Source organism: Protopterus annectens, chromosome 14.part0 (genome assembly GCF_019279795.1).
Source record: "Protopterus annectens isolate FY-2018-M chromosome 14.part0, PAN1.0, whole genome shotgun sequence".
In the NCBI taxonomy this organism is placed as follows: Eukaryota; Metazoa; Chordata; order Ceratodontiformes; family Protopteridae; genus Protopterus; species Protopterus annectens.
In genome coordinates, this window is record NC_056748.1 from 42,650,574 (window position 1) to 42,664,674 (window position 14,101).

The following is a 14,101-nucleotide window of genomic DNA, read 5'->3' on the forward strand; positions in this document are numbered from 1 at the left end:
AACAGTGTTCAGTATCTAGATAATTTTTATGAAAAACATTTCATTAAAATTGTCATTATTATGTCTATCACTTTAAAAATCTGTGAATAAATTCACTTCACATCTCATTTTCCCTGATATACCCTCTAATTTTTTGTAAGAAAAGTTGCTCCATTATTCAGAATTAGAGGTGAAAAAATAATAAAAAAGTGCGTGTGTGCGTGTGTGTGTGTGTGTGTGTGTGTGTGTGTGTGTGTGTGTGTGTGTGTGTGTTTGTAACAGACTTACAAGGCTATCAAAATAATGTTGTTTTCACTTGGAAATAACAAAAATGTTCAGTGTGTGCTTATTCCGACTGAATAAAAATTCAGAATTAAGGGGAAACAAAGAAATGAAAATAAAGTAAGAATGTTGGCTGCTCCAAATCAATCTTGAAGAGCTCTGATGCCACATCTCATGTAGGAAGGAATTAAATACCTCATTGTTTTATGGGCAGCTGGACACAGTTCCAGATTATCATTTGATAAAAATTAAAAAAGGTTTTGCATTATTATTTTGGGGGTACCATAACCTACAGGACTGAATGGCACTTTCATTGACACCTGTAACTTATTCTTTATATCAAAACTTTTACTTAATCCCCAAAAGGCCAAACTACTATTAATTTTCTAAGTCCCATGCCAATGTTTAATTTCCATAATCCCTCTGTAAACAATAAAGCTATTGAAGTAGTTACCCATACTAAATTGCTTAGAGTTACCATAGATGACAACTTAAAGTTTGATCTTTACACACAAAGCTGTATAAAAAACTCAGCAAAAGCTATGTCTGCCATGTAGAGCAATATATATATATATATATATATATATATATATATATATATATATATATATATAAGTAACATCCAGATGTCTCTTAAATCACAGTTGGATCAATGCTATAATAAAATAGCTAGATTTGCAGCTAACCTGCACATGTATTATGTACTCTCAACTGTTTAGAACTCCCACATCAAGTAGCTCACACACTTCTTCTTACCATAAAAATACTATACAAGCCCTCCTCCTGCCCTTCTACCTCCACAGTCCTTCATCACGATCTCCCACATCACCCTTTGCCTTCTCAAGAAAAAAAATCTTGCTTGAAATCTAAAAGCCAAAAAAAAAAAAGTATGGGAGAAAGTCTCTACTGACACCACATAGCCAAACTATGGAACTGTATACCTAATTTGAACAGAACTATATCTAGCATCCATCTATTTAAGCCTCCTGTCAAAGAATTTCTCTGTGCCCACGAACCTCACCTGTATGACCTACATCAACAAATACTTCACAATCTTGCTAACTGCTCATCATACTATCTGTCTGTACCTGTCAACACCTGCACTCTCCCCTTTCTTAGGTGGGGATTTAACAACTTTTTTGATCATTTTTTTTTATTTCCTAGTATAATAGACTAATTTTAATAGTTTGTATGTCCTGATTATCATATCTGATTGTCATTTTTTTATTATCATTACATCCCTGGTGTCTCTTCATGATTTTCTATCCTATGTATTCCGCTGTCAGATCGCACGTATATATGCTTTTTTAATTATATCTCTAATACTGATTTATTTGATGTTGATTAACTCAAAAGATTGTATGTCAATTTTGAATTGCCCACTAGATGATAGTATAAGATCATAAAAAAATATCACTAGGTCTTTATACAGGAACTGTCCCATATTAGTTCACATATAAATGTTGAAATGAGTTTTACATTTTTAAGTTCTAAACAGATTTTGAATAAGGATGGAAAAATAATTAAAAAAAAAAAAAAAAAAAACATAATCCATTGGTCAGATAAATCAACTCATACATTTGTAATTATATAAATGCTGTTATTTAATATGCTGATTTATTCATTTATCTCTCTCTCTCTCTCTCTCACTCTCTGAGGAAGCTGGTTATGGTGAAACTTGATTTGTGGACCGTGGCTAAAACGTGGTGGCAGAAACAAATTTGGTATTGTTTTCTTCTTCTTCTGGATTTATGAATAATTTGTGTGTGCACACTTATTTGTATTGTATAGATAAATAGAGACACGTTAATTTATGCATTCTTCAATATCTCCTTTACCAGTTCAGACTGTCAGGATAGGCTACAGCTATAACCTCCCATGACCGTGAAATGGATAAAATGGCTACTTGAGAATGACAGATCTCAAACAAATTTATTATATAAATATTTTTTCTCCATGGAAATAATCATCTTTTATCATTATCCTTCTTAAACATACTGGATTCAAATGAAATACTGCAGTGAGGACTAAAATACACACATTGTAACTATTTATTCATTTTAGAAACAATAATGAAAGACAGGACTAAGTTACAAGATGCTTTATTTGCTATACATTTCTGATGCTGTGTCTTTGGAAATAATTAAAGCTTTCTCTTCATCACGCTTGCCTGTCAGAGACTGTAACATTGAACTGCGGAAACAGTGAAAGTCAAAAATCAGTGTTACTAGAAACACATGCATATTTGTACATTGGAGCCATTCAAATACTGCAGACAGCTGTTGCAGATGGAGGCCAATCTGTGCAAAAAGGATTGTATCTGTTAACGCAGATTAAGGAAAACAATCAGTCCATAACTACATTCTCTACAGATTTCTTTAATTTGATTTTTCTGCATGTATCCCCTTGTAAATGCACACAAACATTATACATAAATATTAACATACAACTTTAGAACAATAAGGATTAGGCTGAAAACACTTACCATCCAGATATTCCTGCTTACGCTGTTAATATAGAGACATATATATCATCATTTAAGAATTCAGACATTTAGAAATAAGCCAGTATTCAGAAAATGTCAAGGTTAGCAAAGCACTAAGTAACACAATCTAGTGTTTTTTTAATTATTTTATGGTTTATCAGAATGTCACTAGATAAGTTATTCTAAATTAGCTTGTGGTATATAAAAATAATGTAATTTTCTTGAGCCCTGCTCAGTGTTACAAATGGCGTGACTGTACTAATTTCAATGATTTATTTACTTTGCTACTGTATTATGTCAAGCTTTTCTCCTGGTGCCTTCACTGAAAAGATATCTTGGAAGGCTTACTCTAACTTTCCTGGTAAACAAATACAAATAAATAAATCTGTGAGGAAATACAATAACACCAGCTTGTATTATTAAGGTCTTCAATATGTCTTAAAAGGTTTAGAATACCAGCCTATATAGTCTTTAAATTTTAGTGTAAACAATCATGAATTACCATGACTTTATAATCTGAGAAATAATTTCAGCATTATTTGCCTTCATTTCTCTCTTCCTAAGGGTGGCATTAAGTTAGTTTAAATTTATCTGATTTCATATGATCATTAATGGTTCTTGTTCCATGTAACATTCGTAAACACTAGTATGTAATGCCATTACTTGGGGATGTCCATTTGAAATGCAGGACTGCCCCTTAGAAAACACCTTCTGTATTTGGGTTAAACCTCCTAAGTATTTTACAGTTTGTAGATTTTGCAGAACTGTGATTAACTGATACTCTGTACTGAATCTGACACAATGAAGACAATTTTGTAGAAAGAAAACTGCTTTAAGAAAGTAAATAAAATATGAAGTGTTTATTATGTGATTAATAACAATCACCTGGTAAACAGATTGCTTAACATTCAATAAATGAAAAAAGTTTGATAAACAAGCATAAGCTAAAATAACCTTAAAATAAATAATACTTTGCCTATAAAAACAAATGTCAGTGAGCGTTTGCAATAATAAACTCCGTGTTTGTTTGCTTCTTTGTTTTTCCAATAAATGATTTTAAAATAATTTCTGTTCTTTGCTTGGATGCCCTTTTGTTTCTTCATTTACTAAGTTATTTATTTACTTATATTTGTTTACCAAGAAAGTGCACTGATCAATACTGACCAGTCTCGGGGTCAGCCATGGTGAAATAGGAAACACTTTACAAATTAAAAATATAGAACTCTAAGCAACATTAGAATAGTTCAGACCAACCACATGGAAAAAAATGTGCATATATACCGTATAAAAACCAAGCACAGTGCAATGTAAAAGTCAAGCAGAGTGAAATGTACAATAGATTTATTTCTTAAGTGTGTCAGTCTGCAGTGAATCTTGAGAGGAGAAGTGACTCAGAAAGGACATAAGTTAGATGATATGCCCTGTTTTGAAACAGGAGCATTTGTCTTGGATAAAAAGTGCTTTTTGAGTTGAATTCTAAAGTTGGAATAAGTGTTGATTTCCTTAATGTCAATGGGGAGAACATGCCAAAGAGTAGGTGTCTGAGAGGAAAAAGCAGTTTGGTTCTCAGGGTAATAAGAGTGCTGTGGAGTTTGGTTCTAATGGCAATGAGAGCAGGTGTGACAGAGCATGTGCAGTGCTATGGAGTTTGGTTCTAATGGCAATGAGAGCTGGTGTGACAGAGCATGTGCAGTGCTATGGAGTTTGGTTCTAGGGATAATGAGAGCAGGTGTGACAGAGCATGTGCAGTGCTATGGAGTTTGGTTCTAGGGGTAATGAGAGTTGGTGTGATAGAACATGTGCAGTGCTGTGGGGTTTGGCTGTAGGGGTAATGAGAGTTGGTATTACAAAGCAAGTGCAGTGTTGTGAGATTTGGTTCTGGAGTAATGAGAGTTGGTGTGACAGAGCATGTGCAGTGCTGTGGAGTTTGGTTCTAGGCATAATGAGAGTTGAGTAGCTTGTGAGTCATGTCTCAGGATGTATGAGGAGTTTTTTTCTTGAAGTCCAGCTGCAAGAGGAGTACATGTGTAGAGCTGGAGTAGTTTGCAGAGCTGGGATCCTAAAAGTAGGTTAAATCTTTGTTTTGTGTGTAACCATTTGGCTTTTTCTACTGTAATACAGTGATGCTCACAGACAGGTGAGTTTATAATGAATCAGAAGATGCTGTTAGAGATAGTCTGGAGTGTGACAATGCTTTTCTTGGAGACAGAAGCAACAACTGGAAGCCCATATTTAAGTTGAGAAAGGAGAACTCCTTTGCCAGTGGCTGCTCTGGCTGGATGGGATCTGTTTGGCCCAGAAGAGAAGGGAGTTTATTTTGGCTCTCACTTTGTCATTGTGAAATGGAAGTTTAGTGGCTGATAAAGCCATAGTCATAGGTACTTGAAGATGGAGGTTGTCTCTATGGAATGGCTGTGTACTGTAGATCACAGATAGTTAAAGTATCAGGGCCTTAGTGAATTTTCTGTGGAGTTTCAGAAAGCATAGTTTTAGTCTTGGTGGGGTTGAGAAGTAGTTTATGACTTGTGAACCATTGGCGGAGCTCATGTATGTTTGACTGGAGTTGACACTGAATTCTGGTGCGTGAAAATGACCACATCATCAACACAGAGAATATGTGGGAATGGAGGGACGTCCCATGGAAGTTTGTTAATGAATATGGGGGAGAGTAGAAGACAAGAATGGGTCCTTGTGGTACAAAAATGGATCCTTGTTGTATACCTTTGGTAATCAGTGCAGATTCTGACTGGGAGGATCCTATTTTAACTCTGAAGTGTCTGTCAATGAGGAAGAATTCAAACCAGGGAGCAGTATCTGGACTGATACCAATTTCAATTAGTTTGTTTTGGAGAAGACAGTGGTCAATGAGGTCAAAAGCCTTTGTCAGATGTATAAATAGGGCACCTCTAAGGAGGCCAGTCTTAGTTTGGCAGGATGTCATCAGTTAGAGACCATGGTGTTGTCATAGTAATTGGTCCAGGTCAGAAACCATGTTGTTTACAGGAATATATATATATATATATATATATATATATATATATATATATATATATATATGTATATCTATAAATATCTGTCTAGAGAGAGAGAGAGAGAGGATGAGGGAGTTGGGTATAGACTAACCATTCAAGGAGTTTACCCAGAATTGGGAGCATGGATATTGGATGGAAATGAGAGGTATCTTTTGGGTTGGTTCACTTTGGGAGGGGTTTAATTAGAGCACTTTTCTAAATCTGTGGTATAATGTTTTGTGTGAGACGTAGATTATATATGTGGATGAGATGAAGACATTGATGCTGTGTACAGTGATACACGAACCAGGGATTTATGTTGTCAGATCCAGGAGGGATGGAGTGGAAATATTTTCAAGCAGAATAGAGACTTCTTTGGGGCACATACCTCTCAACCTCTTAGCACAAGAAATCTGGATAAAGCCTAAAATAATGGAAGGACAAAGGCCCTAAAATATGGCTTATAGACTTAGCAAGTTGCAAGAATAACAGGATTTGTTTTACCATGTATTTTCTGATAGTTATTATGACTGAAACCCAGATGTATGTCATTATCTAGTGACTTCCAGTCCTCAGTGACTTGCCAGAAAGCCACACATTTATTATGAGGAACAGACCAAAAATATGACACAAAAATCTGCACATTTTGTGAAAATCCAGAGAGTTGAGAGGTATGTTTGGATGTATACATTTAAAGAGGAAAAGAGGGATGAATGGCAGTGGGGGGAGGGGGTGGGAAATGCATGATCACTTGGTGGTATGGAGTGTATTGATGGGAGATTGCTAAATTCTTTAAGGAAATCTTCCAAAGAAAGTTTTGCTGTACCACATTGCATGGTGTTTGTAGACAGTGTATCATGAGGAGGTTTTCCTGTAAGCAGGGTAACCTTTTTCCAAAACTCTTTTGTAGAATGTTTGAGGGTAGTTAGTTTCCTTGTTTGGAGGTCTCTTTTGTGCCTTCTGATGGGCCTCTTGGCTAGGTTATACAAGACTATAAAGGAGGTGCAGCTGACATTTGTGGGGGTCTGTTTCTATTTTTACCATGCTTCATCCCTTATAGTTAAAAGATGTTTGAGTTCAGTGGATAGACATTCGATTTTGGTGGGTATATAAAGCCTGTGGATATGTAGGAAGAATTTGTCATGCAGCTGATGCAGGACGTTAGTTAGGCTTATGGCATCTGTATTAGGGTCATGTAAGGAGAGTATATTGTTCCATTTGTGGGCTGTGACAAAGGTTCTGGGTTTGTGTATATTTGCATTATTCTGGTTTTGGAAAGCTTTTGATATTGGTGTTAATTTTATAGGATGATTGACAATTGTAAAGGTGATTGGACAATGGTTGTTTAGTGATGGAGGCAAAATGTTCATGCTGGAAATGGAGACGGGCATGTTTGTAGCAATCAGATCTAGTATGGAGAGTGTGGAGGACATATAGTTAGGTCTTGTTGGTTCTTTTATGAACTGAAAGAGACCTAGGTCTGCAGGAAACTATCCATGTCAGATAAAAGACGACCAAGACAATTAAGGTTAAAGTCACCTAGAATGGTTATGTTATTATTTTTGGGACAGTTATTAAGGATGTTAGTGATGAGTGATTTGAATTTATCTAGTGAAGTGGGGGGTAGATAAGCTGTAGTGATCAGTCATGGTTTGCCTTTATGAGTTGGAAATTTTAGGGGAATCCTGTTAGGACTGGAGTCTGAGATAGAGTTTCCTTGAGCAATGACTTTTGGGTTTAGGCTATTTCTGTACAAAATGAAAGAGCCTTCAACTGATCATTTACCTGGTTTGACATCATTCACATACTTATAGGTTGGAAAGAAAGTGTTGAAAGTTGGGGAGGGGTCTTTTTTTGACCCAGGATTCTGTGACTGCTTGAATGTCTGGGTTGTGGTGGGAAATAAAAGCACTTATTTAGTCTAGTTTGTTTCTTATGTGGTGTGCCTTGATGAGGGCACAGGTCAGTGTAGGAAGACAGCACATGTGATGTTGAGGAAAAGGAGTTGTTCGGCCTAGGTTGGGTTCAATGTTATTGTTGGTGAGGAAGTTATGGAAGCGGGGGTAATGCATGGTGATAGGACAATTATTTGTAAGTGTTTTCTGAAGTTGTTCATTATTGGTTGTAGGGGGTGAGGAAGGTGAAGAGGAAAGAAGTAACAGGTAGAACAGGGTAAGCCATGGAAAGAGAAACATTTTACTGATTAGTTGTGTGCTGTGTTTCAACAGGAAGTTGTAAGTGCGAGTTAAGGCTTTCAGTAATGTTGTAGTGCTGACTATGAAGGGAGTGAGATAAGAAGGTTACACGGTTTTTAAGAGGTGTGTCTGGAGGGTGTAACAGAGGGCAGAGATCAGAGCAATAAAATGGGTGGCCTGGGGGTAGCTGGGGAATTAAGGGTGGGTGGAGGCATAAGCAGGCGATAACTCCCACTGTCTTGGGAGCTAATGAGTCAAGGCGTGTGTATAACACTGAGCTCAAAAATGGTCAGAACAAACCTGTGAGTTGTTCATAAATGAGATCTTACAGAAAAGAGGCAGTGCTAATAATTGTATGATGTATGTTGTTCCACCACTTTTATGGTGTAGAAGTGTAAGACACTAAGCACAATTAGCAGGATAAATGGGAAATGCACCTTCTTTTTTTTCTTGCTTTTTCCCTTGCAAAGGTGTCTGTGGAAAGTGTTTGGGTAGAATCCACTACACAGCTGATGTTTTTTTAAAGTGTGAGGACAGACCCAGGTAGCCTGGCGAAGAAGTGAAATACCTTAGGGAGGAAAAACAAACAGTATAAGAACTAAAGATGGGGGAGTTCATTTAAATTAACGTGAAGAAAATAATGAGTGATTTCGATTCACTTTATAAACTCTGCACAGAAATAAGATAAACCTAAGAGTCAAGTGACTGCCACACAACAGGTATATAAACCTAAGAGTCAAGTGACTGCCACACAACAGGTATATAAACCTAAGAGTCAAGTGACTGCCACACAACAGGTATATAAAGAAATGTAGTACAACAAAACCACTTACGATTTAAATACAAAGATCGCCATTCTAATTCCCACAAATGACCTCCTGCTAAGTAAAAACTAAACCTGAGACACGGTGTATTTTAGGCAAAGAACACATGCAGGACATAAATTAACACTGCAAGTTTGTAAAAAAAATATTTTTGTTAAGGCCCATTTATGTAAGGGTTATTTCTATTTGTAAACCAGGTTATAACACTGATCCGCATGAACATTTTTCTGGGTCAGTCTAGGATCACACTCTGAATAAGTTATTTTGTGGAAGTCAGACAGTAGTGAAATGGAGGCTGACAGAATCTGGTCTACAGGGTGCAGCCTGGTTAACGGCTCATAGCCTTAAACTGCCACAGATTATGGCATTCAACCACTGTCTGTGGCCTTTTTAAGTTTGTTTCCAACAACGAACAGGCTGATGGAAGCAAAGTGCCAACATTCATGCCAAGTGAACTGACAGTGTCGTCACTGCAGATCTGAATTTTCATTGAGCCAATGAAAAAAATTACTTCTAATATATAATAAGGGTTGCTACTTGGGAACTTCAACACCCACATCACCTTTTGTTATATTTTAACTCCACTTCTCACACTAAGCATTCCAATGAGTGAAGATTTTCTAATGAAATTCAACAACTGTTTAGATAAAATATCCATTATTTTTTTTTTAACTCATTACATCTGAGTGACGCCTCCAGGTGCATCTGCAGTTAACACCTACTGACGCCTCTAGGTGTCAAAAATTGCTTGTTCATATTTACATCAATAATTTCAAAACCATGTTATGTACAAGGCTTACACAATGGCAAACTCAACTGCATTAATATTTCACCTCTGCCTAGAGCAGGTAAATAGATATTAGCTGTTGTTTTTATGATATGAATTTATATGATATACATTTCACATTTTTCTAAATATAACAACAACCAGACAGAAATCCTTAGCTTCATATGAAAGCTCTCAGCTAGATGAATAAAATGCTGCTGACGGTATGTGTGTAACTTGAGTATTTGCTGAGATATTATACGCTGTTTACAAAATATTACAAATTTAATAGTTACTGTGTTTACTGTGACATAAAAATTCGGTTTAATACCTAGAACCTAAAGAATATTACCATTGTAAAAATAGAAAAAGCTGAATGGAATAAATAACCAAGAGCGCTGCACCAAAAATAAAGATCTGATTATGTGTGTCATGTAGTTCTGAAGAAGTCAATTTTATGTACTTTTGAAGAAAGCGCTAAACTCTTATTGTGGTGGAATAAAACTGTTGGATCTTTATTTTTGGTGCAGTGCTCCTGGTTATTTACTCCATTCAGCTTTTTCTGGGTTTGGATATTTTTGTTTTTCTTACCATTGTGAAAATAATTTATGCTGAAGAGTTTGATATTTAAACTTATTTAGTTACCCCTACAATCCCAAAGATATGAACAATTGTTTGAAATATGAGGACATCATTTGATTCTGTCAAAAGGCTTTGGCTCCGCCCATTGGAAGTTCCAGCACTCCATTGGAGTGAATGAGTTTAACATAAACATTCGAACAAATACAAGGCATCCTCCTAGCACTAGGCACTACATGTTCAGCTGAGGCACAGTGACAAACACTGATCTTTTTATGTAATTCCATAGGGAAATATGCCTCATAAAAGCCAGGTGTGTGCTGTGAATACTTGATCATTATTCCAGGTGTGTGCTATGAATACTTGATCATTATTTTAGGTGTGTGCTATGAATACTTGATCATTATTTTAGGTGTGTGCTATGAATACTTGATCATTATTTTAGGTGTGTGCTATGAATACTTGATCATTATTTTAGGTGTGTGCTATGAATACTTGATCATTATTCCACGTGTGTGCTATGAATACTTGATCATTATTTTAGGTGTGTGCTATGAATACTTGATCATTATTTTAGGTGTGTGCTATGGATACTTGATCATTTTTCCAGGTGTGTGCTGTAAATACCTGATCATTATTCCAGGTATGTGCTATGAATACTGGATCATTATTCCAGCTCTGTGTTGCAAATACTTGATCATTATTCCATGTGTGTGCTACGAATACTTGATCATTATTCCACGTGTGTGCTACGAATACTTGATCATTATTCCACGTGTGTGCTACGAATACTTGATCATTATTCCAGGTGTGTGCTGCGAATACATGATCATTATTCCAGGTCTGTGCTGCAAATACCTGATCATTATTCCAGGTGTGTGCTGTGAATACCAGATCATTATTCCAGGTCTGTGCTGCAAATACCTGATCATTATTCCAGGTGTGTGCTGTGAATACCACATCATTATTCCAGGTCCGTGTTGCAAATACCTGATCATTATTCCAGGTGTGTGCTGTGAATACCTGATCATTATTCCAGGTGTGTGCTGTGAATACCTGATCATTATTCCAGGTGTGTGCTGTGAATACTTGATCATTATTCCTCCTTTTGTGGAATACCTCCCTCAGTCTGTCCACCGTCATTCTTTTTGTTGTACTTCATTTTCTAAAAGGGTACTATTACCTAAGTACTGAGTGTATGCAGCATCATAACTAACATACAGGCGATGGGTTCTGCATTTCATATGCTCCAAGAGAATGTGTGGCCACTTATTTCCATTTGTTTCCAAGTCAGATAGCCCTTCAGAAGAGGAAAAGAACTTATGAATAACAGTTACTAGAAATATAAATGCTATCATCTATCACAAGAGAGGTAATAGAACAATACAGAAAGATTGCCGGTCATTTCTAATGTATTTCCAGAAGATGTGTACCTCCCCATGTAGTGCAGTGTACTGTCTCTCCCCCCCCCCCCCCCGGCAAAATTGTCTTGTAATTTCAACAGTGACAAGCAATGGTATATAGTCTCTCCAGGTACTGCATGTTTTGAAGAAGTGCCTTGCCTAATCATCTGTTTGTACATTGCATTTTATTTGCACCCATGTATACATTTTGCTACATGCCAACTCCCTGCATTGTATTTGTACCCGTGTATGCATTCTGCTACATGCTAACACTCCCTCTACTATATTTGCACCCGTGTATACATTCTGTTACATGCCAACACTCCCTGCATTGTATTTGTACCCATGTATACATTCTGTTACATGCTAACACTCCCTATATTATATATGTACCTGTGTATACATTCTGTTACATGCTAACACTCCCTGCACTGTATCTGTACCTGTGTACGCATTCTGTTACATGCCAACACTCCCTGCATTGTATCTGTACCCGTGTATACATTCTGTTACATACCAACACTCCCTACATTGTATTTGTATCCGTGTATACATTTTGTTACAATCCAATACTCCCTGCATTGTATTTGTACCCGTGTATACATTCTGTTACATGCCAACACTCCCTGCATTGTATTTGTACCTGTGTATACATTCTGTTACATGCCAACATTCCATACATTGTATTTGTACCTGTGTGTACATTCTGTCATATTCTAAAATCAAAGGACCTGAAGTCAGACTCAGAAATAGTCAGAGCAATAGTGCAAGTGCTAGAGTTAGAAGGCAGCTCATCTTTGAATGATACATTACCCTGCAAGTTCAGAGGTAATGGGGGAAGATATAGTCTAGGAATGGACTTCGAAACATAAAACAAGACTAAGAATGGTTAAATCCAAAAGGAAGTAGTAAAATAAGAAGATGTGTTGAAATGGTTACCTATCAAAATGTCTACTCTTCATAACATCTAAACTCAAAAGATCAAGACCATAACATCTAAACTTCAAAACATCTAAAACTCATAACATCGAATCTCAAAACATTGAAAACTAGAAAGCAACTATAAATAACATCCCAGAGAGCTTTTACTATGTTTATGCAGGGGGGCAAGCCCCCCTGCACCCCCCATTAATTAAATATACCAACTTCAAGGTCGCACTACAGTGGGGGAAAAAAGTTAATTTCCTAACATCACTGTAGTGCGACCTTGGAGTTGTTATATTTAATTTACGGGGGGTGTGGGTGGTGCGGGGGGCTTGCCCCCCTGAATAAACATAGCAAACAGTGTGTGGGATGTTATTTATAGTTGCTTTGTAGTTTTCAATGTTTTGAGATTCGATGTTATGAGTTTTAGATGTTTTGAAGTTTAGATGTTATGAAGAGTAGATGTTTTGATAGGTAACTGTGGAAATATTATGATGTCACTAGGCAATGATAAATGCATACATATATTTTATATATACGTATAAAGACACATAAATATAAGTAGGCATGCATTAATAATGCATAAAAATATCATGCAGGGTGGTAACATATCTGAAGTGTCTGTAACATTTCTAAACATCCTGAGGAACATTATAAATGTTCATAGGTTCATAGGACGTCACCAGGTTAATGCCCCTAGAGCCCTTCCAAGCCTAGCCATATTTAAACTAAGTTTCCCCCATTGTTGGTGGTTAGGTGAGTGACGTTTGCAGAGCTAAGGGTCTATGGTAGTTAATACCGATTTCCTCTGTCCAGAACGGACATGGGCACCACCCAAGAGTGAATCTGCGGTCACCCATCCATTGATCCAGGTTGCATTTGAAGATGGTCATGGAGGGGCTCTGTTTCACAATGGAACCTTATTCCAGAGAAGTGGCAGTCTCTGGGAGATGTATCTATCTCTCCAGCATGACCTGGTCATGTCAGAGGCTAAGTTAAGATCACTGGAGAGAGTGACCCTCCTGCAGTTTGATTTACAAATGTGTAGCATTTCCATCAGGGTCGGGCCAGAGACTGACCTGTAAGCCAGGCACAAGTCACACCTTAGCAACCTGTAGGAGACAGAATACAGTACAGGGCTTTCAGTCTTTCCATGTAAAACTTGTTTTGTGCACCCTGTAATTTCTTGGTGAGAAACCTCTGTGGTCTCTTCAGTTTTTGTATGTGTCTGGTGAGGTACATGCAAAAGGGAGCATTGTACTCAATTACTGGGCTGATGAGGGCCAAGTATAATGTAATTATAACATCCTTATATCTAGATGCAATGCCTATGTGCCACATAGAAGGGTTTCCTTACTACTGTGGATACATGGTGGTCAAATTTCAGATTGCTATCAACCTGAGTACCCAAATCATGTACTAATGAGTCTACACTTAGGGAGTGCTGTCTATAATGTAATTAGCAGGGATGTCATCTTTCTCAAAGGGAATAATAATGCATTTTCTTGCATTTAGCTTTAATCCATAGCTTTGGCACCAATCATTGATCTGTGTTATTCCTGTTTGCAGTATATTAATATCATTGGGGGGGCTCAATAATTGCTCCCAATTTGCAATCAGAAGTGAACCTGGTCAACCACAGGCATCCATGTT

At 37.0% G+C, this 14,101-nt stretch overlaps 1 protein-coding gene across 2 annotated transcripts in view; it reads right to left on the reverse strand.

Annotated features, from left to right (window-relative positions):
• Positions 1–2,298: 2,298 nt before the first annotated feature.
• The window catches only part of LOC122788856 (transmembrane protein 150A-like), a 738,717-nt gene continuing 726,914 nt past the window's right edge, over positions 2,299–14,101 (reverse strand). For both annotated transcript variants that reach the window (XM_044055755.1, XM_044055754.1), the window contains one exon: positions 2,299–2,581. In XM_044055755.1, coding sequence (XP_043911690.1) covers positions 2,364–2,581 — 218 coding nt within the window. In that variant the 3' untranslated portion in view covers positions 2,299–2,363. The remainder of the gene's footprint in view (positions 2,582–14,101) is intronic.